This window comes from Pogona vitticeps, chromosome 4, assembly GCF_051106095.1.
Source record: "Pogona vitticeps strain Pit_001003342236 chromosome 4, PviZW2.1, whole genome shotgun sequence".
Taxonomy (NCBI): Eukaryota; Metazoa; Chordata; class Lepidosauria; order Squamata; family Agamidae; genus Pogona; species Pogona vitticeps.
This window is the reverse complement of record NC_135786.1, coordinates 41,460,810-41,488,774: the sequence shown is the minus strand read 5'-3', so window position 1 is coordinate 41,488,774 and position 27,965 is coordinate 41,460,810. Positions and strand designations below refer to the sequence as shown.

Sequence of the window (27,965 nt, the reverse complement as noted above, 5' to 3'; positions counted from 1 at the left end):
CGCCGCCCACCCGCGAATAGCCATAGGATTCCACTGATCGTGCTCATGGAAGGACAAGGGAAGTGATCCCTGCTCCTTTAATCTGCCTAATACTCTAAAGGTGATCTCGCTTTCATTCCGAAGCACCGCAAGGCTAGTCGGACACACCAGCGTTATGTATCCCGTCCCCGCCCCCCCCCGGGATCGAACGCTTCATCTCCGCTGTCACTACTGTGGATGAACCGGAGCAAGATTTAAGAAATAAACACGCTTTACAGCAGGGCTGCGAAATGCCCGACCCCCCCTCCCCCCCCAAAGTGCCGCGGACGTTTCGCCCCGCCCCCTTGGCCTCCGGACCCGCCCCCTCCGACCGCCCTTCGCGTCGGCGTCTCAGGGCCGGGGCGCGTGCGCAGAACGCGCCTGGGGCCCTGGCCGGGCCTTCTCCTAGGCTCCTCCCCCTCCGGGCCCAGGCAGGCAAGGCAAGGCAAGGCATGGGGGCGGGGAGTGCAGGAGGCCGAGGTCGGAGACGCGCGGCCTGAGTGGGCCTTCAGGGCAGGCGAGTGAGGGAGGAAGGAAGGCAAGGAGGATGCGACGGTGCTCGGTGCCGGCCCGGGGGTCGCCAGTCCCGCTCCTCTCCCTCCTCCTCGTCCTTGCGCAGGAGGCGACCGGGGAGCCCTGCGCCGCCGCCGTGCCTTGTTCGTGCAGGCGAGGGCTGCTGGATTGTAGCCGCCTCCGTCTGCCCGGCCGCGGCTTGGAACCGGGCCTGCTCTCGCCTTTGCCCCCCGGCACCACTGCCCTGTGAGTAGCGGTCCTGGCCGGTCGCGCCCTTTCCCCCCTCCTGAGCGGGATGGGGTTTTTCCCTGGCGGGGGTGGTGGTGGTGGTGGTGGTGGTGCAGGTCTCCGCTCCGCCGGCATGGCAGGTGCTCCAGCCTCTCCCGAGTGCAAGAGCGTCACGACCGAATCATACGTCGAAGGTCCTTGTGGGGGATTGGGTGGGCTTGGTCGTCTGAACAAGGCTTGCGTGTTTTCTCCCACGGTTTCTGCCAGTGGCGAGGTTTGCCTCTCGACGTCGCAGGGAAGGCAAGGAGAGAGGATCGTGCGGAGCCTCGGGGTTGCGGCGGACGGTGGCTCCTCTCATAGGGTCTCAAAACACTCAAAAAAGTGGCTGACGTTCTTATAGATCCGCAGTAGGCTTTGTATTTGCCAAATAGTGGAGGTTTGTGTGGCTCAGGTGATGGAAAGTGCTGGATCTTCATTGGATGGGGGAGCAAAAATTGTTGGCTTTGGGTTGGTCTGTAAGAATGACAGCAGGAAGGCAAGGGGGGATGGATATCCGTTGTCTGAACCTGGCCTTAATGAGACTCTTTACCAAACTTTAAAAAAAAAGTGAAATTGAGAGTTACGGAGTTGTGCAATACTGGTTAAGCATCCACACTAACAGGTGTCTCTCAGTGTTCACTACATACTGTGTGTCAAAAGCTACTAGGGTAGGTAAGAGGCGTTTGTCCTGTCATGTTTGCTTGATCAATGGCGGTTGAACTAGTAAGCTTTGTGTGGCTTTTGCTTTTGGAGAGTTTTTGGTAGCTACACCTGGTGGAAACGATGGCAGCCAGACTGTTGTGTAGCAACCACTTTAGAGGTCATACATAGTTATGTATACATATCCAGCAAAGCCAACTACTGTATTGGCTTTCAAACACAAATCAAAGTGTTGTTTTTGATCTGCAGAGTCCACTTTTGGGCCAAGATAGCTGAAAGGCCACCTTCTTCTGGAAGTGGCAACCTAGCATTTGAGAACCTTAGCTCTGTTTTAATTTGCTTGCCATTTTAAAAGACTAAGCTGGTATATATATGACCCAGGCGTTTCTCTGTAGCATCCCTTTGGTTGTGGAAGTCCCCTCCCAAAGGAGTTCCAGCTGGCTCTATCTTTCATGAACTTCTCAGAAGCAGCCCAAACTATTTTTTTTAAAAATAGTTCCTTTGGTTTTTAAGATTGATTTGAACATTTGATTTTGGGGTCTGTGTTTAAAATATAGCTAGAGCTGCAAAAGTGGGGATGGGGAAGGTAACAGGACTATACTGCTGGAGACTACAAGCAGGTGTTCACTACTGAGGGAGCAAAAGGCAATACAAGATAGGCTTTTGGTTTGGTCCAGTAAGACTATTCCTAGGAAGCCAAAAGCACTAGATAGCTGTTGTGTCATTTTCTGCTAAGTGGCACTGACCTCTTTTTTTGCTCTTGTCTTGTCAGTTATCTCATGGAACGTGAAATGAAACAGAAGTAGTTTTCTTCTAGGTAGAGCTATTTCAAGGTCTATCATTCTGCTCCAAAGGTTAAGAAGATGCTATTCAAAGCATTGGAGAAAGATCCACAGAAATAGACACAATAAATATATATATAATCTATTTTATTCCCTTAAAATGTTTAACAGAGTGCCTTGAGCACTAGCAATATACTGTTTGTTGTTATTTTTTGTGTCTTTCTCCAGTGCTTTGAATAGCTCCCTCTTTTTAACCTTTGGATCAGAATGATAGACCTTGAAATAGTTCTTCCTAGAAGTAAATTGCTTCTGTTTCATTTCAGAATGCATGCCTACATTACAAACTTCTGCAGTTAGGTTCTATATCAGTCTGGGTTGTCATGATGTCCTCCAAAGAATCCTGGAAGTTGTAATTTGATGCTAATGCTGCAAATTCCCTGTAAAAATATCTCTTGCATCCTTTGCAGTACTATAGTTCCCAGAATTCCTGCTTAGGGAAACAGATATTAAACTACAGTAGTTTGAGGCTTTAGTATTGGTATGTTTGGCCTTGTGTTACATGGGAAGGATTCTAGGATGTTCACTTATGTTATACATTGAGACATGGAAGCCTTATTGATAGCTAAAGGAATCCCATGCTAACAGAATAAGCAGTGTCACCAAGTTATATATAAAGACATGCAACAGAGAGAGGTGATGTAGGTTTATATGCATGTATTTTATTATTATTTAAAAGTGGAATTTGTGTGTTTGTATCATGAAAGTTACTTCCCATTATTGGAACTCTTTCCTGAAAACTGGCAATTGTTGATTCTGATTCTAATAATATCTTCTAGTTGTTGGTCATGAGCCCAGGGCTGCATCTGTCCTTTCATATTTAAGTTTAATGCCAAATGCTTCTATTATGAAGCTACTTAATCTGCTTTCTAGTAATGTTGCTTCTGCTGGCATTAAAAAAAGTAGTTGCCAATTAAATGACTTTAAATAGCTTAAGGATATTATTCAAGCTGTATAGCTCAGCGAGTTAGGTATCTGGCTGTGGAGCCAGAGGTTGGAAGTTCAGTTCTACACTGGGCATCACAGAGCCAGCCTGTTTGGCCTTGACCAAGCTGTACCATCCCAGGGAATCTCCAGAAGAAGGTCTCATAAACCATTTCCGAGTACTCTCTACCTAGAAAACCCTGAAAAGGATTTGCTATAAGTCACACAAATGATGGCACACAATTACTATTACTGAAGTTAGGGAAGTGTGCTTTTTGTTGAGCCCTTAAGCATGCTCAAGTAAGCAGAGAGTGGACTAAAGTAACCCTCTAATATTTATGGGAAAGTACTGTGGCAGTTTAACAGATTTATTCTGGCATAAGCATGTTTGCTTTGTCACAATGCCTTACTATGTTATCCTCAGTTGGCAGATTATGTATACACACAGGAGTACAAAGAAAGAAAACTGTAAATAATAGTCTGTGACATTTCTATGCAAAGCTCAAATATATACAAACTCAAATGTATATTTTTCATATATAAAAATGTCACAGATCTCTTACATCTGGTGGCTTATTGGACTTACTGCTTAAATTTCCCCATTTAGTCAAGATATGACATGCCCAGGATGTGGAGAGCCAGATGGATGAGATGTCACTTTTGTTCAGGAGAATGGCACCTCTACAGGAGAAAAGAGAAACCTTGGGGTGGAAGATATAAAAACCCTGGAGGAGATTGATGGAGGTAGAAGGACAAGAGGAGAGAGAGAGAGGCTTCAAAGAAGGAGAAGGGAGGAGCCTGGGTGATGCCCCAGAGGATATGGACAATGTATGTAATGCTGAGGAGGAGGAGAAGAAAGACCCCCAAATCTCAGAGCAAGAGGGACTACTTAAAAAACTGGGATCATGGTTCAGTTGAGGGTAGCCAAAGGAGAGAGCAAAACACCAGAACCCCAGCTGCTTTTAGAGGGTAACAATGTGTGAAGTCAGAACAGAGACCAGACCCCCAACAAAGGTAGGTGCAGGGAAGCAGACTCTGTCTGGATTCTGGCTGATGATATGCCACGTGCCTTCACATCACTGTGGGTGTACCAGCTCTTCTCCAGGATCCTTGCTTCGGTGTCATGAGGTGACTGACCCTGTAAGCAACCCCATCCCATTGTTGTAAACTAGGGGTGTGAGAAAAGACTGGACAGAATATCAGTACTTCTGCAATGAAATTTTTGCACTCTGTACTTAGGTTTATGTGAAAGAAGTCTCAGGTATGTCGGTGGCATTTGCTCCCAGGTAACACTGTAGTCCAAATGTAAATATAACACGAACAATAGTGGGTTTGGAATGGGCAGACTATTCTTCAGTTGACAAAGCCCCTCTTGTCTTGACTGATTTCAGATCTGCCTGCACAGTTCTCATGGCTCAACTGAGATCAGTTGTCAGAAGATTCTCTCTCTCTCTCTCTCTCTCTCTCTCTCTCTCTCTCTCACACACACACACACACACACACACACACGCATCAACTGGCCTAGTGTCAGCTGAGCAAGCCCTCACACACACACACACACACACACACACACACACACACACACACACACACACACACACACACACACACACACACACACACACACACACACACACACACAACTGGCCTAGTGTCAGCTGAGCAAGCCCTCAGCCATCTTGGCCAGTTAGGATTACGTCCTAAGTGTGTGTATGATTGCTGCCAGAAGTGCACAGTATGGAAGAGATTTTCTGCTGTTTGCATGATTGGTCAAATCTGTTTAACAGCTGCTTACTGCTCTTTAAGTTTAATTTGGGGAAATGACTTTTGCTTTTAAAACTTTGAGGAAGTGTCATCATCGCTTGTGGTTCTCACTCTCAGAAAATGCTGTGCGGTTTTATTTAATCAAGATAAGGGAATCATGTCATGTGGCATTTAACTTTCTAAATTGTGAAATAAATTTGTGACTTTGGTCTCTTGAGTAAGACTGTATACCAAACAATCTCTGGGAGAAAATGAATGATTTGAGACTGCTGCTTCTAGAAAAGGAACAGTAAAACATATAGTCTGATATTTAAACAAAATGAGGTGGTGGTCCTATTGAACTAGTCAGACACTTATCATTTGAACTGACATTCTGCATGTGACACTGAGGTTCATGTCCTGTGCATATTTAGAGGTAAGTCTCATTGAACAAAGCAGTATTTCCAAATAAAGTCTGCGAAGATGAGACTGCATATGATTTCATACACCGAAGGACAGTACAGTACTTGTATTTAGATGGTGATTTTATCAGAAAGTAAGCAGAAATATCTCTGAAATTTTAGATGAATTACTTTTTTAAATTTTAATTTTTTTAATTTAAATCATCCAAAAAATCCATTTAAAAAAAAGTCGTGATCAAATTTACATCAGATTCACCCTGTCTTGAATACATGTAGGCATCAGACCACACCAGTGTTCAGTGATTAAATTATTCTGCTTTTTATCCATGTTACATGGGGGCGGGGGGAATTGTGTATAGGTTTGGATATGTCACTGAAAGCTTTTATTCAGCTTTACCAAAGATTGATAGAAGCGGAAATAAATAAGTTGCAATATAGATGCTTTATATTTTATTTTGTTAACATAAAAAGGTGTTTATTAGTTACACTTGTCACAAATATGCCTTTTGGTTATACATCAGCTTTACTTTATGGTTTGATAGGTGATGGCATGCTGTACTTCCCTACATGCTTGTGATCAGAGATGCTGTACCAGTCACTTTAAAACAAGTCAGTTCTCATTCTTTGGACATGCATGAGATTAATCTGTGGCCTAGTTAATATTAGTTGTATTGTATGTTTTTGTACTGTTTCCTGTTTCTGACTAGGTACCAAATCATGTACCAAGCACTTCTAAGTAAAATATATTCATGAGGTAAAACTTAGCAGTCACAGGTGTCTGGTTGAATGGGAAGGTAGGTTGGGGCTCAGTGGGCACTTTTTACATGAAAGGGAGGGAAGCAGCTTGGGCTCTCATTTCCCCCCATCCCGGTAATTAAATTAGGGTTGTTGATTTTAATTGTAAGGAGTCTGAAGTGGCTGTGGACATGGTATTCTTCTGGGTTGTCTGTCTGAGATGGGACTTGCAGGTGTTGCTATCAAGTACCTCTGTTGTTTTCTAGAGGTGTGAGGTCAGAAGGTGATGCTGGAAGAATCCTATAAAACACCCTGACTGCTGACTCACAGTCCTGTTCTTTTCCCTTTATTGTTCAACATATGTATGAAACCTCTGGGAGAGGTTTTGTGGAGTTTTGGGGTGTCAGCCCTGTACCAAACTCCTTCCCAACAAACTAAGGAAACACTTTTCATTGTAGACCAGTTCCTGATGTCAGTGATGGACCAGATGAGGGCAGACAAATGGAAGCTTAATCCATAAAATACAGAGGTGCTCCCAATCTTCCCAAAGGCAGATGAGGGAGTACGGATTTAGGCTATCTTTGATGAGGCTACATATCCTCTGAAAACTGAGGTTCAAAGCTTGGGTGTGCTCCTGGGTTGAGCCCTGAGCCTGGGTGCCAGTGTTTTTGCTGTGACCAGTAGTAAATTAGCCCACTTCAAGCTAATGCGCCACCTGTGCCTGTTCCCTTGAGATATCTGATCTAGCTATAGTGGCAAATGCCTTAATGTTATTTTATCTGAATTGCTACAGCGTACCATATTTTTCCGTGTATAAGGCACACCCATGTATAAGAAAACCCTCCCACTTTTCTAACCCAAAATTAAGAAATCTAACTGGGGCTTAGAAGTGGAGGGGGAAAGGGATCAGTGTGCTGCAGGTTCGGGTTGATCCCTGCTTTCTCCCTTCTAAGCCCCGCGGGAAGAGATCAAAGTAATCCCATGGCTACACAATTGCTTTGATCCCTTTCCCCCTTGTGCAGCCATGGGATTGCTTTGATCCTTTTCCCTCTCCTTTTGCTAAGTCCCATGGGACTTAGCAAGTGGAGAGGAATGCAGGGATCAAAGCGATCCTACAGCGCTTTGATCCCTGCTTTCCCCTCCACTTGTTTTTGTTCTCGCCTCAGCTTACTTCCGTGTATAAGATGACCCTCAATTTTTAGTCTAAAGATTTTAGAAAAAAGTATCATCTTATACACGGAAAAATATGGTAATTGAAGAGTACTGAGGAATTTCATTTGGTTCAAAACACTGTCACCAACACTAAGATGGGCTCTTTATAGGGAGCACATAACTTCCATACTGCATCCCTTTGACTGGCTGCTAGTCTGTTTGTGGGACTGAATTTGAAGTGATGGTTATGACCTATAAAGCCCTGTACAGGCTGAGTCTAGGCTAGCTAAAAGCCTGTATCTTCTTATATGGACCCGCCCAGGTTTTAAGATCTTCAGAGGAGGCCAGTCTTGCCAGCCAGTTTCACAGGCATGTTTGCTTAGAATGTGAGAGAAGGCTTTTTCAATTTGTGTTCCCAGGTTGTAGAGTGCACTCCACAAGGAGACCAAGGTTGAATATCTCCCTGCTGTCATTTAGACAGCAAAGACCTTCCTTTTAAAGCAGCTTTTAATACAGTGGACCCTCTACTTATGGAATTAATCCGTATTGGAACAGTGGCTGCAGGTCGAAAAGTCTGTAGGCCGATTCTCCATTGACCTACAATGCATTGAAAACCGATTAATCCGTAACCAGCCATTTTTGTTCCGTTTTTGTTCCATTTTAGTTTTTTTCTCGTCTGTAGGTCGATTCTCCGACTGCAAGTCCAACCTAAATTTTGCAGCCAGAGAAGTCTGTAACTTGAAAAGTCTGTAAGTCGAGCCGTCTGTAAGTCAAGGGTCCACTGTACATTTTATTGGAAGATACTGCCCTGACTTTTTTTGCTTTTCATATAAGTTTCATTTATTTATTTATTTGTTTGTTTGTTGTTTGTTTGTTTGTTTGTTTGTTTGTTTTATTTAATTTATATGCCGCCCACTCTACCCAAAGGGCTCTTAAAAATTGTATTTAAATTTTTGTATATAAATAATCTTAGGAATGTGGAGACTCTTGGAGTAGACCGGGAGCATTGCTTCCTCATTGCATGCCACCGAATTTCAACAGAAGAAAAATATTTGTATATAAATATAGCATGTAGGAAACAAGGAAGCCTATTTTTAAGGTGGATCATATCCCTCTAGTTTTCAGAAAGTGCAGTCTTTTTAGAAATAAGGACGACAGCCTAAACATGCTTTATTTATGTGTTTAAAACGTGTCCACTTGTATCAGGACCCTGACGACATCAGGGAAAAAAGCAGCACTTTTCTGCAAGGAATAGGTACTATTTTTTTTATCCAGACCTCGTGCTCTGGATAGGATACTCCAGCTTCACATTCAGTGACAAAATAACATGGGAAGTAGCAGTTACCGGTTATAAGTCTTTCCTCGATTGCTGTAGAGCATGACGCCAGGAGCTACTTCCGACAGTGGGAGAGGTCATTGCACCTCTCTAGGTAGCTACCGACCGCCTTAAGCTGGGCAGCCACCAACCAGTAAGGTGCTGCCTCGCTACGGTCTGTTAACCTCACGGGGTCCGTGGGGTTTAGGGTGAAAGCTTGATAACCCTGCACCAATGATAAGAAAACTTCTGCCCTAAAGTTGGGCATCTGGAAGGTTTGGACAATGACCCCTGGCTTTGCTGATAACCTGCAGGAAATAGGTGACGCATGCAGGACAGCTGTCATCGACATGGAACTGAGTAGACTGCATGTGGACATTGTTGCCCTGCAAGAGACGAGATTGTCAGACTTGGGCTCTGTCAAAGAAAAAAAAATCTCATTCTTCCGGCAGGGAAAACTATTGAATGAGACCAGGAAATACGGTGTTGGCTTTACGGTTAGAAATACTCTGCTGAAATCTATTGTTCCACCTACTGCGGGGAGTGAAATAATCCTGTCTCTGCATCTCCACTCATTAGCAGGACTGGTCACCCTCATTAGTTCATATGTACCAGCACTGTCATCTACAACAGAAGACAAATACAAATTCTATGATGATCTGGCAAAAAAATCTGGGAGAGAGAGCCACTGTTCATTCTCAGAGACTTTAACGCTAGAGTTGGTGCTGATCACAATTCCTGGCCCACTTGTGTAGGCTATTTTGGCTTTAGGAAGATGAACGAAAATGGCCAATGCTTGCTGGAGTTTTGCTGTTAATATAGTCTTTGTGTCAGCAACACGTTCTTTAATACAAAGCTTTGACACAGAGTCTCTTGGATACATCCACCATCAGAGCATTTTCATCAGCTCAATTTGATCCTCATTAGACACTCTAGCCTTCCTAGTACGTATTACAATCAGACACAGTTATCAGGGTGCTGATTGCCATACTGATCACTCCTTGGTGTGTAGTAGAGTCAAACTGCAATAAAGAGATTGTATCCCATGAAAAAGGAAGGAAGACCATGTATTGACATCAGCAAGACTCGCGATCAGAGAAAAGTGTAGGAATTTGCCAAAGCGCTTCAGGAAACTCTTCCAGGCCTGGCTAGTGCAAATGCACCTGGACAATGGGAACCAAATGTAGTAAACAAAGAGGCACTAAATAACATAGAATGCCTGCCTGTCTTGGAAGAGTTGGACAGCGAACCAACTTTAACAGAAGTAAAAGTGTCCTTGGATTCCCTCACCTCCGGCAAGGCACCTTAGAAGGATAACATCCCTGTTGAAGTGCTGAAATGCTGTAAAGAGATAATCACCACTGAGCTGTATAAAATCTTTTGTCTTTGCTGGAGGGAAGATAGAGTACCACAGGACATGAAGTATGCTAACATTGTCACATTGTACAAGAACAAAGGCGACAGGGGTGACTGCAATAACTACCATGGCATCACTCTTCTCAGGTTGTAGGGAAGCTGCTTGCCTGTGTTGTGCTGAAGAGGCTCCAGGTGCTTGCAGACAGAGTCTATCCAGAATCACAGTGTGGATTTCGAGCTAATAGATCCACCACTGACATGGTATTCCCCCTCAGAGAGTTGCAGGAGAAATGCAGGGAAAAACAACAGCCACTCTTTGTGGCCTTCATAGATCTTACAAAGGCCTTTGATTGGTTAGCAGGGACAGCCTTCTTAAAATACTTCCCAAGATTGGGTGCCCACCTTGACTCCTTAACATCATCAGGTCCTTTCATGAGGAAATGAAGGGCACTGTAATTTTTGATGGCTCAACAACAGATCCCTTTGACATTCAAAGTGGAGTGAAACAGGGCTGTGTCCTTGCACGGACTCTGGAATCTTTTTTGCTGTCATGCTAAATCATGCTTTTGGAACTGCAACAGAAGGTATCTATTTCTGTACTAGATCAGATGGAAAGCTATTTAATCTCTCTAGATTGAGAATGAAGACCAAAGTCCAGCTGAAATACATGCGGGACTTCCTCTTTGCCAGTGATACAGCTGTTGTTCTGCTGAAGAGCTGCAACAACAAATGAATCATTTTAGTAAGGCATGCCAAAATTTGGATTAACAAGTAGCCTGAAGAAAACACAAGTCATGGGCCAGGGCGTGGACTGACCTCCCTCTATTACCCTCTGCACAAGAATTGGAGGTTGTTCATGATTTTGTGTACCTTGGCTCAGTGATCTCTAACATTCTCTCTCTAGATGTTCTCTAGACTCACAAAGAGAGTATGGGTTAATAAGAAGCTGACAGCCTGTACTAAGATCCAGGTCTATAGAGCCTGTGTCCTGAACACACTCCTGTACTGCAGTGAGTCCTGGTCCCTTTGTGCATAGCAGGAGAGGACAACACATTCCATATGTGTTGTCTCTGATGCATTTTTGGTATCACCTGGCAGGACAAAGTTCCAAATAGAGTAGTCCTAGAACGAGCTGGAATTTTTAGCACATATACATTACTGAAACAGCGATGTCTACGTTGGCGAATGGGCATGTCATGAGAATGGCTGACGGCTGGATTCTAAAAGATCTCCTTTATGGAGAATTAGTGCAGGAAAAGTGTCCCAGAGGGAGACCACAGCTGTGATACAAGGATATCTGCAAGTGGGATCTGAAGGCCTTAGGAATGGACCTGAACAGATGGGAAACCTTGACACCTGAACGTTCAGCCTGGAGGCAGGCCGTACAGCATGGCCTCTCCCCATTTGAAGAGACACTTTTTCAGCAGGCCGAGGCAAAGAGGTAACCCCAAAACCAGCAAAATCAGAGAGCTGGGCAGGGGACATATTGTATTTGTCTTCAGTGTGGAAGGGATTGACACTCTCGAATTGGCCTTCTCAGCCACACTAGACACTGTTCCAAGTCATCTATTCAGAGCACATTACCATAGTCTCAAGACTGAAGGATGCCTATAGGATAGGCACTAGAGATGGGCATGAACAGCCAGTTCGGCAATTCAGCCTGGTTCATTTACCATTGCAACAGGTATTCAACAGTTTGGTACTCCACCCCCTCCGGTGGGCACCCGCTCAGAGGCCACACCCAGAGGAGGCAGGACAGAGAAACCAGGATATTGCCTCTGAATGGGCACTCGCTGGAGAGAATGAGATGCCGAACCGCCAAATACCTGTTGTGGTGGTAAACTAACTGGGATGAACCACCAAAGCAACAGTTCATGCTCATCTCTAGTAAGTGCATTGCTGCATTTTGGACTTAGTGAAATCTTTGGCAAAAAGGTTGCTCAGCTTGAAGTACCTCAAGAGTAATCCAGTCTGGAAGTAAGTAAAATGTTTAATCAAGATCTGTGTGAAACGTTCCCAAAAGCAGGGATAGTGGTTTGAGCTAGGCAGATGTGGTAATTATTAACTTAAGTAACTTTTAAAAAGGGTATTGAACATATTCAGGATCTGTCGAGCCATGGTAATTAAAATTGAACTTTCAGGATCAGAGCTGCAAGATTTCACTGTGTGAAATGCCAGTGAGTTGCAAGGGGGAAATCATTTGTATTTGTCCCCTGGTGTGTGGTTCCTTAGCCAGTGATTTTGGAAACATGTTACTGATCAAAGTGGATCTGTGATCCTTTTCCAGCACTTTTCTTTGGGATTTTCCCCAAGGTAAGTGAAGTGAAGCAGACATACATAGTTCAGCTGTGAAGCATGTTCTTTTAATGCAGAAAATGCTCATGTGCAGTCCCTGGCATCTGCAGATAGGAGTGAAAAAACTGCTGCCTGAAAATGCTGAAGAGTCAGAATAAACGATACTAAGTTAAATGGATCGTGCCCTGACTAAGTAGAAGATAGTTTCTCCGCGTGGTATTTGTAGCATTCATATAGCAGAATTAATTCAAAACTGAAATTTCCAAATACATATACGGATATTTGTACTGTACATAGTTTTAATCAGGTTGAATGGTTTTGTTTTAAAAATGGAAACAATTCGGAAAAGAAATAAAAACAAATTCACAAAGGTTTTGATCACAGTGCTGTAAACATCAGTGAGATTTGGCACCTGTGTTAACTCATCCAAATTAATTAACAGAAATGGGGTGGAGATGGGCAAGAATCCTAAAAATGTACCAGTGGTGTGGGACTGAACTCACCTTGAGACTAAGTAATTCTTACAACTGCTGTCTTGTCCATTAAGAATCACCTGAATAAGTTTCAATTAAGTTTTAAGATATTCTTTATGCTAGCTATGGCCATGAACACCACAGGCATCTTATAATTTTGCACTTACTTAATTCAAAAGGGAGGTGGTTCTTCCCTCCCTCTTCTCCATGTGTTTACTCAGTAATTGGCCTGCAGCAAAAAATGCAGGAAGAGCCACACCATCAAGCCCTTTTCTCTCACTTCCTTTACTGTACAGAATTTTAGGCTGTCATATGAAATTGCCTTATTATAGGTAATTAGTGGATCCAGAGTTTGGAAATTTGATTCCCACTGTGCCTCCTTGATGGGCTGGATTTGATGGTCCATAGGATCCCTTCAGAATCTCCAGAAACCCTCGTGGATTATAGTTCTGTTAACCTTCTGATTACATCTGGTTTGGTTGGGAGAGGCTGGCGCAACTGTGCGTATACTCTGATTGGTGTAATACTGCCCGATGATATCTAGAGAAGCCAAGAGTTGAACATGGGATCATCTGTATGCAAACCATGTGCTGTATCACTAAGCACAGTCCCCCTCCCCACATAACCACACAGTGGAATAAAAGAAACACCAACAGAACTGACTTGCAGTGACCCTAATAGGGTTTTCAAGATAAATCAGATGTTTAAGGAGCAGTTTTACCGGTGTCTCCCACACCTAGTGAGTTTCCATGGCTAAACAGAGATTCAGACCTGCGTCTCCTGAGTCCTAGGCTGTCACCAAGTGATTTTCCACTTAGGTCCCTTTAAAAATAACAGTCTTTAATGGAAAAAATTCTCATTTTGCTCAATGTTTTCTTAGGTGTTCTTAAGCATTAAAACATATGGGTTAAATGCTTAGAAAATGTATAGGAGAAGTAATGGAAGAAGACCCTAACCCTTTTAGCTTTCAAGGGCCTCTTTGGATTTTCCCTTCATCCTTAAATATCATTTCTGGGACTGAGTGTCAAGGTGTGATAGTACTGCCTGTCACAACCATCAAGCACCAACCATAAATCTTGCTGCAACAGCATCTTATTCTTTTCACTTAACCATTCCACGTAGCCACAACAGCAACTTTTCTTTCTTCTCAGGAAGCATAACTAAGTTGGGGCCAAGAGGTCTGTTAGAGCATACCAAAACTGGTAGCAGCCACAGATGGATTACTGTGTTTTCTAGAGCTGGGTATGCTGGCTGCTATATGATCTTGCCTTCCTGTTGAAGAAAAAAGCAAATTTAGAGGAAGAGCCTGGGGAATAGGGATCAGTGACTGGTAGAGGAGACTGGAAGTACTTTCAGGGCTCACTTGTTCCTATGTGTGGTGTGTGGGAAAGCTGCACATAGAAGCCTTCCTGTGCAGTTTGCCCTGTGCAGTGTTTTGAGACTGAGACGTATTTCAATGTGTTTGAGATTTTAGGGGTCCCTGAATAGAACCATCTTGAAATTCTTTTCAGTGGCAATGAAGAATAAAAAGGGAAGTTAGAAACTAGCAGAAGTTCAGAGTCCTGTGGTCTTCATTGCCCAAGGCTTTAAACTGTATAAAGTCTTATTTTATTTATTCAGATGTGCAATTTACCATGATTATGTACTAAAGGAAGGGTGCCAAAGAATGTTTGCTGTATGCAACCTCCTGGCTGACAGATGTGTTACCACTGAATGCCAGGTGTTGGGAGTAAGGTTAGGAGAAGGCTGTTGTTGCTTTATATGTATGCGTTGCAGAGAATTGAAGTTGGTCTGTGTGGGAAAATAGGATACTGGACTAAATAGTAGGACTAACAGTAGGGAGTGCTCTTTATGTTCATATTTTTTGAATTTTAGAGATTTGTGGTGCATTTCCTGTCATGTGATTTCCTTGATGATGATGTGACATAATTGATTTTAAATGAAAGTATACTTTCTATTGAGTAAGAACTTGAGATCATGCAGTCAAAGCATTAGATGCAGGCCTTTCTCTTCTCTCTCCCTCTCTCCTTCCTTCCTTCCTTCCTAAGAAGAAGGAGAAGGAGAAGGAGAAGAAGGAGGAGAAGAAGAGATTGTAGAAAATGGAGAAGAAAAATGGCAAATTTTAGGATTTCAAACATGAAAATAAAACTCTCAGGTTACAGAGTTTGAAGCCTGAACATCCTCCTTGGAGCCCTATAGAATTTTATAGACTCTAGGGGAAAAAAATCAGAAACCTGTGTTCATCACAGTTGGCATTTATCCCAATTAGCATTAGCTCCGGATTAAAAACAGACAGTAATTTTGAATCATATCAAAAATTCATCTGGATATCATGGTCTTTTCATTGTTGTAATGATTCCATGTAACATCAGTTTGTCTGATTCTACAAGTTTTATTCATCTGTACATATACATTTTATTTATATCCCCACTTTGGGCACTTTTAAAAGTCAATTAAAAACATGGTTATACATTCAGGCCTTCCCTGAGTCAGTTAATATCTGACTTTTCTGTTTATTTTCTCCTTATGTATTTTCTATTGTTGTATTCTGTTTATTACAATATGATTTATGTAATTTTTTGGTTTTTGTATTTCACTGTTTTTACTATATTGGAAGCCGCCTAGAGTGGTCTTTTAGACCACATGGGCGGGGTAGAAATCAATCAAACAAACAAATAAATAAATAAATAAATAAATAAATAAATAAATAAATAAATATGCATTGTTTCTATATTCCATATGTACAAAAATACTTCATAATTGTTGAAAACATCCAAATTCTTACAGCTGTGGGGAAAATGTAGGTACAAATGCTTTAAAATACTTAAGTCAGATTTCAATCCAAAATACTAGAAACACCAAAAATAATACGCTGATTACAGTCAACCCTCGACTTACGAACGACCACAGTTATGAAGATTTTGAGTTACAAACCACTCTAATAGGAAAATACCTGTATAGCTTCGACCTGCGAACTTTGATTCAAGTTACGAACGGAAAAAAACGTTTGGGAGGCGGGGAAAGCGCGGAATTTGAACTTTCACATGTTTGTCTTGGCTGAAAAGGTGCTTTTAAAGGTGTTCTGTCATCTTAGGTTAAAAGGGAAAAAAGGAAAAAATTCTGCCCCTAGTGGTAGGAACGGATTAACCGGCTTTGCATTACTTCATATGGGAACGGATGCTTCGACTTACAAACTGCCCCTCGACCTAAGAACCAAAAACAGCCGGAACGGATTAATTGGTTTCAGTGCATTCCTATGGGAAAATTTGATTCGACTTACAAACTTAAGTTTGTAAGTCGAGGGTTGACTGTACATTCTAAAAATGCAAGAGCTTATAGTCTTAAAAAGGCACAATGCAAAAGCAGAAAATATAACTCAAAAGTACATAATTATAAAACGAAAAGTGGTAGTGTTGGGCAGCCTTTAGCCTTTCAGCATATGATAATGACAGAAAATTCTTCTAAATGCTCACCCATCCAAATCAGTTGGAAACTGTGGAGAAAAATCCATCTTATCCTTATCTGCTGCCACTTTTGTTGCTGCTGCTATGTGATGCCGGATGCTCCCTGGTATTAGAGTTGTTGTTATCTGGTGTATGTGGCATGGCAGTGTGTGAAGTTGCATATATATATCTCTTGCCTCCCTGTATTTATATTTCTCTCAGATATTTACATTTCCCTTCAGTTGTAAGCAACTGGCTTCATCACTGAGATTTACACCAAGTGTGTTATCCCAGCATAAAAGCAAAACAGGATTCCTGTTAATGTTTCATTGACTTACATTATTATGTTCTTGATATAAAGCTTGAATTCCTTTTCATTTACAGTGTGCTAACTAGATGATGCACAACCTACAGTGTGCTTGTTCTTTTGTGACATGCAGTGAAAAAGCCATACAGAGATGGGTGTAGCATTATTTTAGAACACAAATAACGCCCCACCATTTACTCTTTTATGATACTGAGAAAAGTTTTCACATCTCCTTTAGTGCTCATGCGAGTTTAAGCTTAGGAAAATTATTTCCCCATAAGTGAGGTGTTTGGCAGGAAAACAAAAGAGAGAGCTTTCATTGACTTGAATAATGAGGACATATTTTTTGAGTCTCAAAACACTTCTGTCCAAGTAGATGAAGGGTTGTGCATATAGCTTGGCAGAAGCTTGGATTCTCATGCTCTGCACAGTTAAGCAATTTCATAAGTTCTGTAAACAATAATATAAATATGTTCCTTGTGGTTGAGGAATATTTCATGCTGTGTGTTAGGTGTGGGCAGCCTGCTAAACTAGCCCCACGCCCTTGAACTGTTTCCCAACATGTGGATGGTGGCCATCAGAAGAGGAGAACTTTTTTTGTTCAAGAATGATCTCCATTCACTCATTTTTCAAGGATTCCAAATTGTGTTGAGAGCCTCCATGAATAGAAGAGTCTTCTCTCTTTAAACTGTTGACAGAACTGACAACGGGGGATGTGTTTAGTACCCACTTCATACATTTACTTAGTAGGATATTTGTAGTATTTTTTCATTATTTGTTTATGTGCACACAGGTTGCTTATATTAACCCTAGGAGTGAGTGACTCACATAGTGTCCTATTGTTAACAGTTCTGTACAGCTCTTGCAAACTCAAGGCCAGTGCATCCTTTATTGAGTCAATCTATCTTACAGTTGAATGGTACATATTGGGTTTTCAAAGGCAAAAATTAGTAACCAAATATCTCATAGGTGACCTAGGTCAAGCGTGCTGTCTTTGGCTTTGAGTGGTCTCCTCTTTAGTTCTAAGCTCTCAGAAAACAAGCTCAAGGGATTTTGTTGAGAGTTTCATTTCATATAAGCCAGAATCTTATTGGTGTTTTCATAGGTTTGCCCTGGCTAAATGAAGAGGTGTTGGGATGTGCAGTTGTGCATGTGACAAAAATATGGCCCTCTTCAGTTACCCACAGTTAGGAATGGCAAGCGTTACATTCCTTAGTGAATACCAATAGGATTTTGGCCCTAGTATTGAAGCAAGCTACAGCCCTTTGTTTAGGGCTGAAATGTTATTCATGGCAAAATACAGTGGTGCCTCGCAAGACGATTTTAATTCGTTCCGTGAAAATCGTCGTCTTGTGAAAAAAAATCATATTGCGAGGTTCCCTATGCATCAGTCTCAAAAAAAAAGTCTTGCAAAGCATCGGTCTCAAAAAAAAACTTTTTGCAAAGTACGTTCATAGAAAAAAGTCTTGCGAGGCACCATAGTGATTGCAAAAACCAATCGTCTTGCGGGTTTTTCATCCCATGAGGCAATAGTCTAGCGAGGCACCACTGTAGCAAGATAGATGCAAGGTTGGGGGTATCTAACTTGCTGAGGGTTAGCTTTCTCTTAATGTCTGAGTTAGCTATGTCTTAAACACTTGTATAACCAAAGCTTCAGTCCTGGTAGTAGGCTTCAAAGAGATTAGAACAAATCGTAACATCTGTTGCAGTAAGGCACTCCTTTCAACAAATGAAAAGTGAAATCTTGAAATACAAAAAAAGTTCCAAAATAGAAGAATGTCAGTAGCCATCAGAAATACAGTGCTGTGGATGGCCTTGACCTTGTTTTCCAGTACTACATCTTTACACTTCAAGAACTTTTCTTTTAACGCCATAGCTGCCCTTTTTACTGCTGTAAGTTAAAATTCTCTTTTGCAATATCTTAAGGATCACTTTACTTGATTGAGAAATGAGTGCAGTGGTGCTATAGTTATTGCACTCCTTAACATCTCCTTTCTTGGGGGTTGGCATATATATTGAACTTTTGCTTCTAGTCTATGACTCTTTCTTCTACTTTCCATATTCATTGGCATATTCTTTTAAGGATTTTGAGGGATTTAGTCTCTGGTGCTGAAATAGTTCTATTGGTATCTTATCTACTCTTAGCTAATTATTTCTTCCAAGTACTTTCAGGGTAATTTGCATTTCCCTTTCTAAAATGAAAGGTTCTTCATCACTAGATTCTTCTTCAAGGAAATATGTCATCCTTTTATCTCCTCTGAATAGTTCTTCAGTATATTGTTTCCAGCTTGTCTTTATTTTAATCCTAGTAGGATAGTATGTTCCCCTAGCATTCCTAGTCTAGATTTAATTTTCCCGTTGATTTCTTGCATCTTCTGGAAAATATATCTTATTCTTCTTCTCTTGTTCTTATTTCTTTCCACTCATCATTGTAATAATTCTCTTTGTCTTATCTGTCTATCTGTCTGTCTATCTGTCTATCTGTCTATCTGTCTATGTATCTATCTTTATTTATTTATTTATTTATTTATTTATTTATTTATTTATTTATTTATTTATTTATTTATTTATTTATTTATTTATTTATTTATTTATTTATTTATTTATTTGACTTATATGCCGCCCACTCTACCCAAAGGTCTCTGGGCGGCTTACAATTAAATTAAAATTCAATTTTAATTAAAATTCAATTAAATTAAAATTCAATTATCTTGATGTGATAGTCACCAAGAAGTTGCTTTCAAAATTCTGACCCCATTTCTGTCCCCTTTTAGTCATCTGTCTAGATTTCTCTTTCTTTTTGACTACAACAATAGCCTTTTTGCAGTCTTCCCTTACAAGATTTCACAGCTCTGGTTGACAAGACAGTTGAATCAGCTATACCTATTGCAAGAATTGATAAGTTTGGATATTGATACAGCTCTCCTATCCCCTCCATACTCTCAATTCCATCTCAACTGATAAAAATGTAGTCACAGATAATGATGCTGTCTATATGTTAATTTAAAAAAAAAAAGACTAGAACTAGACATACCAGCCAGGTGATCAATAAAGGAGCAATCATTGACTGACAAACACCATCATACAGGCTGTGAAAGAAAAAAGCATGCAACAATTCAGAGTTCTGATTATTACATGCACAGACTGTTACCAGAAGACTGAATGCCACCATAATGACCACTTAACTATTGTGAAAACAAAACTTGAACACAGTCTAAAATAAAGGTAAAACAATATTTAGGTATGCACAACTTCAAAAAAAAAATTCTGTAAATAGAATTCTGTAGAATTTCTGTATATAGAAATAATTTTTAGGATTTTATTATGTATGTCTCTTGTTATCTTTTATCTACAGTATGTAAGCCGCCCCGAGTAGATTTTGTCTAGGGGGGCGGGGTATAAGTCTAATAAAAGTCGTCGCCGTTTAGTCGTGTCCGACTCTTCGTGACCCCATGGACCACAGCACGCCAGGCCCTCCTATCTTCCACTGCCTCCCAGAGTTGTGTCAAATTCATGTTGGTTGCTTCGCAGACACTGTCCAGCCATCTCATCCTCGGTTGTCCCCTTCTCCTCTTGCCGTTGCACTTTCCTAACATCATGGTCTTTTCCAAGGAGACTTCTCTTCTCATGAGATGGCCAAAGTACTGGAGCCTGAGCTTCAGGATCTGTCCTTCCCGTGAGCACTCAGGGTTGATTTCATTTAGAATTGCTAGGTTTGTTCTCCTTGCAGTCCAGGGGATTCTCAAGAGCCTCCTCCAGCACCACAATTCAAAGGCATCAATTCTTCGGCGGTCTGCTTTCTTTATGGCCCAGCTCTCACTTCCATATATCACAACAGGAAAAACCATAGCTTTGACTATGCAGACTTTCGTTGGCAAGGTGATGTCTCTGCTTTTTAAGATGCTAATAAAAGTACCGTAAGTACTGTAAAGTAAAGTAAAAAGTACAACTTCTCAAATAGGGAGCTAGCTGAAAGAAGTCCTGTAATGGATACCCAGGAATGACATAAGCAGGACACGCTTACAGAAGTAGAACAATTTTGGAATGAGGTATTCCAAAGTTTTTGCTTTATTGTGGTGATGGTAGATTCAAATCCTCGTGCATGTAGATAGGTGAAGTCTGTCTAATGGACAGTAGTTTGTGTAACTGCCATCTGATAAGTACAATGGTTAGCCAAGAGCCAACCATTATAGAAATATAAATCCGAAGCTAGAACTTCAGGCTTGCTAGCCAACCCCTCACTACTAAAACATATTTTCCAGTTTCCAGCAAGACAGTTGCTTTGGGTGTGCATCTTGGGAAAAGCACGAGAGCACTAAGAAATCAAGCTTGAATGTTATTAATATTAGACTACAGTATATCCCTTTGATCCAGTGCATCCATAAGGAGCTTTAGGGATATCTTTGCATTAAAAACCTTATTAGATGCTGGGATACCTTCACCATTCTTTGCAGCGAAAAATGTATTAAGGCTGACTATTTCACTAAAGCTTTCTGAATTGCTTGGGAATTGTGAGTAGACCATGAGATGGAATCATGAAATATCAATCCTAGCTATTGTAAGCTTTTGATTTTTGTTTTGACCAGTCATTCAAGAACCACCTACATTATTTATGTCTCTTCCCCCCCCCAAAAAAAAACACCAGAATCTGTGATTTTTATGGTTGATCTTTAACCCATTACTTTTGCAGTACATTGAAAATTTAATAATAATTTAAGCCCAGTTCTAGACTGGGCTAAAATACAGCAGGAGCTAAATGGCATAAAGCAGAACAGTAATTTTCCTAACCTTAGGAAAGGAACAACGCAATCATCAGGATCTGACATGCCCATGGTAGTTTGCAGTATTAATCAAATAATATCAAGATGTAATCAAAATGATAAAAGCGACAAAATAGTCAAATCATGTCAAAAAATTACCAGTTTTTATCCCAGTATGTACAACCACATTTAAATTGACTAGTGCTATCCTTTTGCTACCCAGCTTGGAGAGAGTCATTTTGAGCTCTTCATAATTTAATGGCTGTTTGTTTTTGCTTCCTGTCATTTCTAAGTGGTCAAGAACCTAAAAGTAGCAGAAATCTATATAACTTCTGAAATGTAGCATTGAGATGCTTAAAAATAGAAAATATAGTGAACAAATACATTTTCTAAGCATTTTTTAAAAAGGAATTGTTATGGTGAACAGATTCCTGGCAGGTAGTTCGTCTTGAGAAAACGATGCCAGCAGGTGTAATTGGTTGTTAGCTGAAACTGATTTTAAGTATGGTAACACCCAGATCCCTGTGTAGGTAAAAGTGATGCTGCTCTACTGTCCAAAGCCTGTTGTTCCCATCCCTCTCTCAGAGTCAAGAAAACACAGCTAACCAGAGAAAGAATTCTATGTCGCCCTCTTGTAAATAATCAGGTCATGTAATGAATGCTGTGTCACAGGCTTTCTCAGATTTGTTTGGAATACAAACTGTTCCTTAGTAAGATTACCTTACTTGCCTGTTTGCACTTAAATAGCATCTGTGTGGCAACTGCACCAGTGTCTGACTTGGCACTGTGTAGTTAGAAAGTCATTTATGTTGAATCTGAAGATGATGATCAAATACTGTGCATCAAGTGGGATACCTTTCTGATGCTGAGTTTTAATGTTAGAAACAGATTGTGCCAGTTTGAACTGGAAAGAGCTGTTTGCCTTCAGGCAACTATACCCATTAATCTGGGTTTAGAGGCTGCTGTCAGAAAGAAATTGGTGAGGCTTTTTGAATTTCCCTTGGACTACTTTTTTATTTTGGAATAGGTTGTAAATTTTCATATGGCACTGCTAAAGTATGATAGAGCTCAACCCTTTTTCTTTTCTACAATTATTTATGATAATCGCATGGAACTGAGTTGTAATTGGCTTCCATGAGATCCTCCCAAGTCTTCTGATTACCTATAAAGTTGTTATGAGCCTGTGCTAGGTCTGCAGGTTGTGGAGCTGAATCAGTAAGCTCATTCAGTGTGCATCTGTGCATCTATATGACCTTTGTCTATCTCTTGCCTCTGAAAACATTAGTGTTCATTCTGTGTGTGCTTCTGGCACTGGGAACTTGATGTTTTACCTTCCTTCATTGCCCCAGGGACACATTTAGTGGTGAAGAAGTCCCTTGTCATCTGAAGGGCTCTTTTGGATTAATGTCACGCATAGGCCAGAAGGGAAAGTGCAGCTTCTTTGGCAAATTAAAGCTTTATGTGTGGATGCAGATGTAACACGTGTCAGAATTTTATTGCAAATGATTCTGTGTGAAAGTGTGTGGTGGAGCTGTTAACATGCTATTAGATCACCAAGTGTGCTAATCAGATATTTGGTGATTAATGATGATTTCTTAGCTTCATCTTTGCTTTGACTCTTAAGGGAGAAAGATTTCTCTGCCAGTTTTTAGGTGTGAGTGAGTGCTAATGTTTTCAAAACCTTACTGTGATTCTGTATATCTTCCCTCAATTAATTAAAATTTCATGGTACTGAACAGTTACATTAACAGCACCTCTGACTACATGAAATAGTTTTTAATAATTCATTGCTTATTACAATTGAATCCTGGTACCAGCAAATTCTTCTTTGTGTACTGCAGCCAGTGTTTATGTTTTCTATTAAGCTTTAATTAGTGATGTTCATAGAATAAACTAAAATAGAATAGAAATACTCACAGAATACCTTTACTACAAATACATGCCAGTATTTTAAAAGCATGCTTCATCAGAATAAAAGTACTTGTGGCACCTTAAAGATGTAACTGTTGTAGTTCAGTGTGAGATTTTTGTGGACAAGTTCACTTCCTCAGGTCGATTTTTCATAATTTATTTATTTTATTTATTAGATTTGTTTATTTATTCTATTTATACCCTGCCTATCTGGTCATTGCGACCACTCTAGGCGGCTTACAACACAAAATACATGAACAGATACAGTGGTGCCTCGCTTAACGATTTAAATTGGTTCCAAAAAAAAACATCGCTATGTGAAAACATCGTTAAGCCAAACACCATTTCCCATAGAGATGCATTGAAAACCAGATAATCCGTTCCAATTGGAACGGATTACCATCCTTAAGCAAAAATCCCCATAGGAAAAAACGTTAAGCGAAACCCATTGAAATGCATTGAAGCCTATTTCAGTGGGGGGGAAAAAATTCACAAATAATTCAAAAAGACTCAGAACAAAGCCAAATTAAGTTAACTAAGGTTTTATTAGGTGCACTACCGATTCCAAGCATTTTAAACATTTTTAAACATTTTAGAATATTTTTAAAATAGCAAAAATGGGGCTGTAAAAAAAACGTTAAGCGAAACAAGGGGACCTAAAACTGTCATCGTTAAGTGAAGCATGGTCCCAAAATCGTTAAGCGAAAATTCCCCATAGGGAAAATCGTTAAGTGAAGCACAAGATTGCTCTGAAAAAGCCATCGTTAAGTGAATTTTTTGTTGTACGAAGCAATCGTTAAGCGAGGCACCACTGTATAAGAAAAGGAATTTTTACACAATTAGACAATTCTACAAGATGGAGAGCAAACAAAATAAATCACAATAGTGAAAGGAGAGAAGAGAATCAGGAATTAACAGGGGGGAAGGCCTGCCTAAACATCTGTGTTTTAAATTGGTTTTTGAAAGTACCCAGCGAGGTATATCTGGGTTCTAGATATACCGGCCATCTAGAACAGGTCTACTCTGGGCGGTTTGGCGCAGTGGTTAAAACACTGTACTGCAGCTAAAACTGTGCTCACGACCTGGGGTTCAAATCCCAGGTAGCTGGCTCAAGGTTGACTCAGCCTTCCATCCTTCCGAGGTCGGTAAAATGAGTACCCAGCTTGCTGGGGGGGGCAATGTGTAGCCTGTATAATTAAAATTGTAAACCGCCCAGAGAGTGCTTGTAGCACTATGGGGCGGTATATAAGTCCAATAAATAAATAAATAAATAAATAAATAAATAAATAAATAAATAAATAAATAAATAAATAAATAAATAAATAAATAAATAAATAAATAAATAAATAAATAAATAAATAAATAAATAAATAAATAAATAAATAAATAAATAAATAAATAAATAAATAAATAAATAAATAAATAAATAAATAAATAAATAAATAAATTAAAAAAAAGTAAACAGATAAAATCCAGGTTAATCCAAGATGGGAAAGGAAAAAAAGAAAAAGGGTAAAAAAAAGAAGAGGAAGAATAAGGAGAGAAAAGAAAAATAAAAAAATTGGAGATAGGCTAGGTAATGGCTGTAGGGAAGGCCTGCCTGGATAGCCATGTCTTCAAGTTAGTCTTGAAGGCCTTCAGTGAGGGAGCCAGGTGGATCTCAAGAGGTAAGTTGTTCCAAAGCCAAGGGGCCACTACCGAGAAGGCCCGATTTCTGGTTTTTTCCCACCGGGCCTCTCTTGGCGTTAGGCCCCTCAGCCATCCAGCCTGACTAGAGTGGGTGATACTGGTAAAACTGGGCGGAAGAAGGCGCTCTGCCAGGTATCGAGGTCCTAAACTGTTAAGAGCTTTACATGTAATGGTTAACACCTTGAAATCAATGTGGAAGCAGATAGGTAGCCAGTGTAAGGCGGTCAGAGTGGGGAAAATATGGTGAAATCTTTTCACCCCTGTTAATAGCCTGGCCTTTGTGTATGGGACCATCTGAAGCTTCCACATCTGTCCCAAAGGAAGCCCCACATATAGATTGTTACAGTAGCTTATTCTTAAGACTATGAGCGCATGGACTAGCATGGTGAGCACCCCTGTGTCTAGATAGGGATGCAGCTGAGTAATCCGCTGAAAATGTAAGTGGGCAGACGGAACCATGGATGCTACCTGGATCTCCATGGTGCATGGAGGGTCCATCTTGACCATCTGGGTCAAGATGGACCCCAGACTGTGAACCAAATTCTTTGTGGTGAGAGTCACCCCCCCAAAAAAAGAGAGGGGGTTCCTGTCACGTTCCCGGGGGTTACAATAGCCAAAGTCCGATAAACCAGTCCAGGGTCAGAGATATCAAGAATGCAAAGCCAAAGTCCAGAAACCAACTTACAGAATGAAGTCTAATGTCAAAGTCCAGGGTCTGATACAAGGTGTAGTTCAGGGTCAGAGTCCAGAGTTCAGAGTTCAATACCAGCCTAGTCCAGGGCCAAAGTCCAGAGTCCAATACCAGTGCAGTCCAGGGTCAAAGTCCAGAGTTCAGAGACAGGAACACGATGCAAGAAGTGTGGATGCAAGCCAGGGTTTTGACTCTTTGCTTCCACGAAGTTTCTGACTTCACTGGAAGCTGTTTTATAATGAAACAGCTCCTTGAGCTGCTGGAAAGCTTTCTATCCTGCTAATACTCAGGACTAGATGAACGTAGGTCTCTGTGGAAAGCATTTGAGCGATCCTCTGCTCTTCTTGTCCTGAGTCTTTCCCGAAGCCTGCCCTGAAGCCTGTCTGCTGTGGAGGGAGAATCTGGAGGCAGTTCAGGTGTTTCTGATCTCTCCACATTCTCTTCAGCCACAGTTAACCCTTCTGGGTCCAGGTCTTCAGGAGCACTCATGACAGTTCCCCATACCACTGACTTCGAGGTGCCCACAGGACCTCTGTCTTGTCCGGGTTCAACCTTAGTCCATTCGACTGCATCCATTGCAGAATGGCCCCCAGGCAGCACCCAATGGATGGAACTGCAGATGGAAAACAGGAGACGTAGAGCTGGGAGTCATCAGTGTATTGGTGATACGAAGCTCCACATGCCCGGATGACTCCCCCCCCCAACAGCCTCATATAGATGTTAAACAGCATTGGGGAGATGATCAAACTCTGCAGAACCCCACAACTGAGGGATCACGGGGTCAATACATTATCCCCAAGCTGCACTCTCTGGGGATGGCCCTCCAAGAAGGACCAGAGCTAAGCAAGAGCAAGATCACTAATCCCCAACTCAGAGAGCCTCCCCAGGAGGATACCATGGTCGACAGTATCAAAGGTGGCTGAGATATCAAGGAGGACAAGCAAGGATGTTTTGTCCCGTCGGCCTCCCTAAGTAGGTAATCCAGCAGGGTGACCAATGCTGTTTCCATGCCGTGGCACGGCCTGAAGCCCAACTGAAATGGATCCAGGGCATCAGTTTCATCCAAGAGATCCTGAAGCTGATCAGTCACCACCCTCTCAACTACCTTGCTGAGAAAAGAAACATTGGTGATGGGCCTTGGGACTACGAGCACAATGTTGTCTGCCGCCAAGTTCGGTTTATTTCTAATGGGTCTAATGAGTGTTTCCTTAAGGGCAAGGTGCCCTCAAGAAGAGACCCATTTGTTATGTCAGTGGCCCATTTAGTTATCACTGGCCTGGCAGCTTTGATTAGCCAGGCCGGGCAAGGGTCAAGGGAGGAGGTGTTGGCTCAGCAGCGATCAAGGACCTTGTCCACGTCTGTGGACGTCACAGGTTGAATCTGAGTAATTCTCAATGGACAAGGCGCTGTGCTGGATGTCTCAGCTCGATCCAATGTTTCCAAATAAGGTGCAAGATCCCGACAGATGGCCTCCACTTTTGACTTAAAAAATGCTGCAGATTGGTCACAAGAAATGCTAGATAGAGGCCAGTCATTGTGGCCAATTCCGGATAGGTTGCTGTGCCGATCTCCTCTGAAGCCCCTATTCCCCCCAAGGCCTTCATGAGGTTCTCGCTCGTCTTCTTTCTTCGCTGCCACCAGATATTACTGCCTTAATACCATTTAATCATGGAGACATGTGTGCTTTTAAAACTTAAGCCATTCATTAGATCAGGGAAGTTAACATCTGATTATTATTCAATAGGTAAATCACAGTTGCTAATCACTTAGATTTGAATCAATTCTATTTTAACTTTAAAACTCTATTAACTCTCTGCTCCATTCAGCATTCTTACAGATCTCTAACTCACTCTTAGTTCACTTTTAAGTTTCACACTGTCTCTCACTCACAGAATCTCTCTTCAGACTCCATACACCAGCCTTTATATCCAGCCCCCTCCCCCTTTGGCTCCACCTTCTGTCCTCTCATTGGCTCCTTCTCCACTGTTCAGCTGTGATGGACAGGTGAGGGCGGGGCTGTTCGCTACAGTTGCGTACTATACGGAAAAGTTCTGCCTACTGATTGGATGCTTCGCTTATCCGGACAGCGAAGTAGGCTTTCCTACCAGCCTCAACCTTAGCAAGATAGAGGTTAGATGCGACCTTGGCAGCTTTTAAGTTATTTTCCGTCGGATTCTGCCTCCAAACGCTCTCTAGCCTTCTCCTATTCCATAAGTTTTTTCATAGTAAAACCTACTGTGTGAGAAACATTTCCTTTATGGATGATACCTAATCAATGTTTGTTTGTTTGATAGATACTGTATATGTTTTGTTACTTCCCTCAAAATACTACTGGTTGCCCATTGGTGAGAGATGTGACTAGGTTTTAAAAAATATAGTAGTATTATCCTTGTTCCAGATAGGTTGAAATGACACTGAAAGATGTACATAAAGTGAACATCTGTTTGATCTG

The 27,965-nt window shown here is 41.4% G+C and overlaps 1 protein-coding gene across 2 annotated transcripts in view; it reads left to right on the top strand.

The window, feature by feature from the left end:
• The first annotated feature begins 436 nt into the window (after positions 1 to 436).
• Positions 437 to 27,965, top strand: part of LRIG2 (leucine rich repeats and immunoglobulin like domains 2) — a 62,718-nt gene continuing 35,189 nt past the window's right edge. For both annotated transcript variants that reach the window (XM_072997180.2, XM_020780593.3), the window contains exon 1: positions 437 to 777. In XM_072997180.2, the coding sequence (XP_072853281.2) occupies positions 566 to 777 (212 nt within the window). In that variant the 5' untranslated portion in view covers positions 437 to 565. The remainder of the gene's footprint in view (positions 778 to 27,965) is intronic.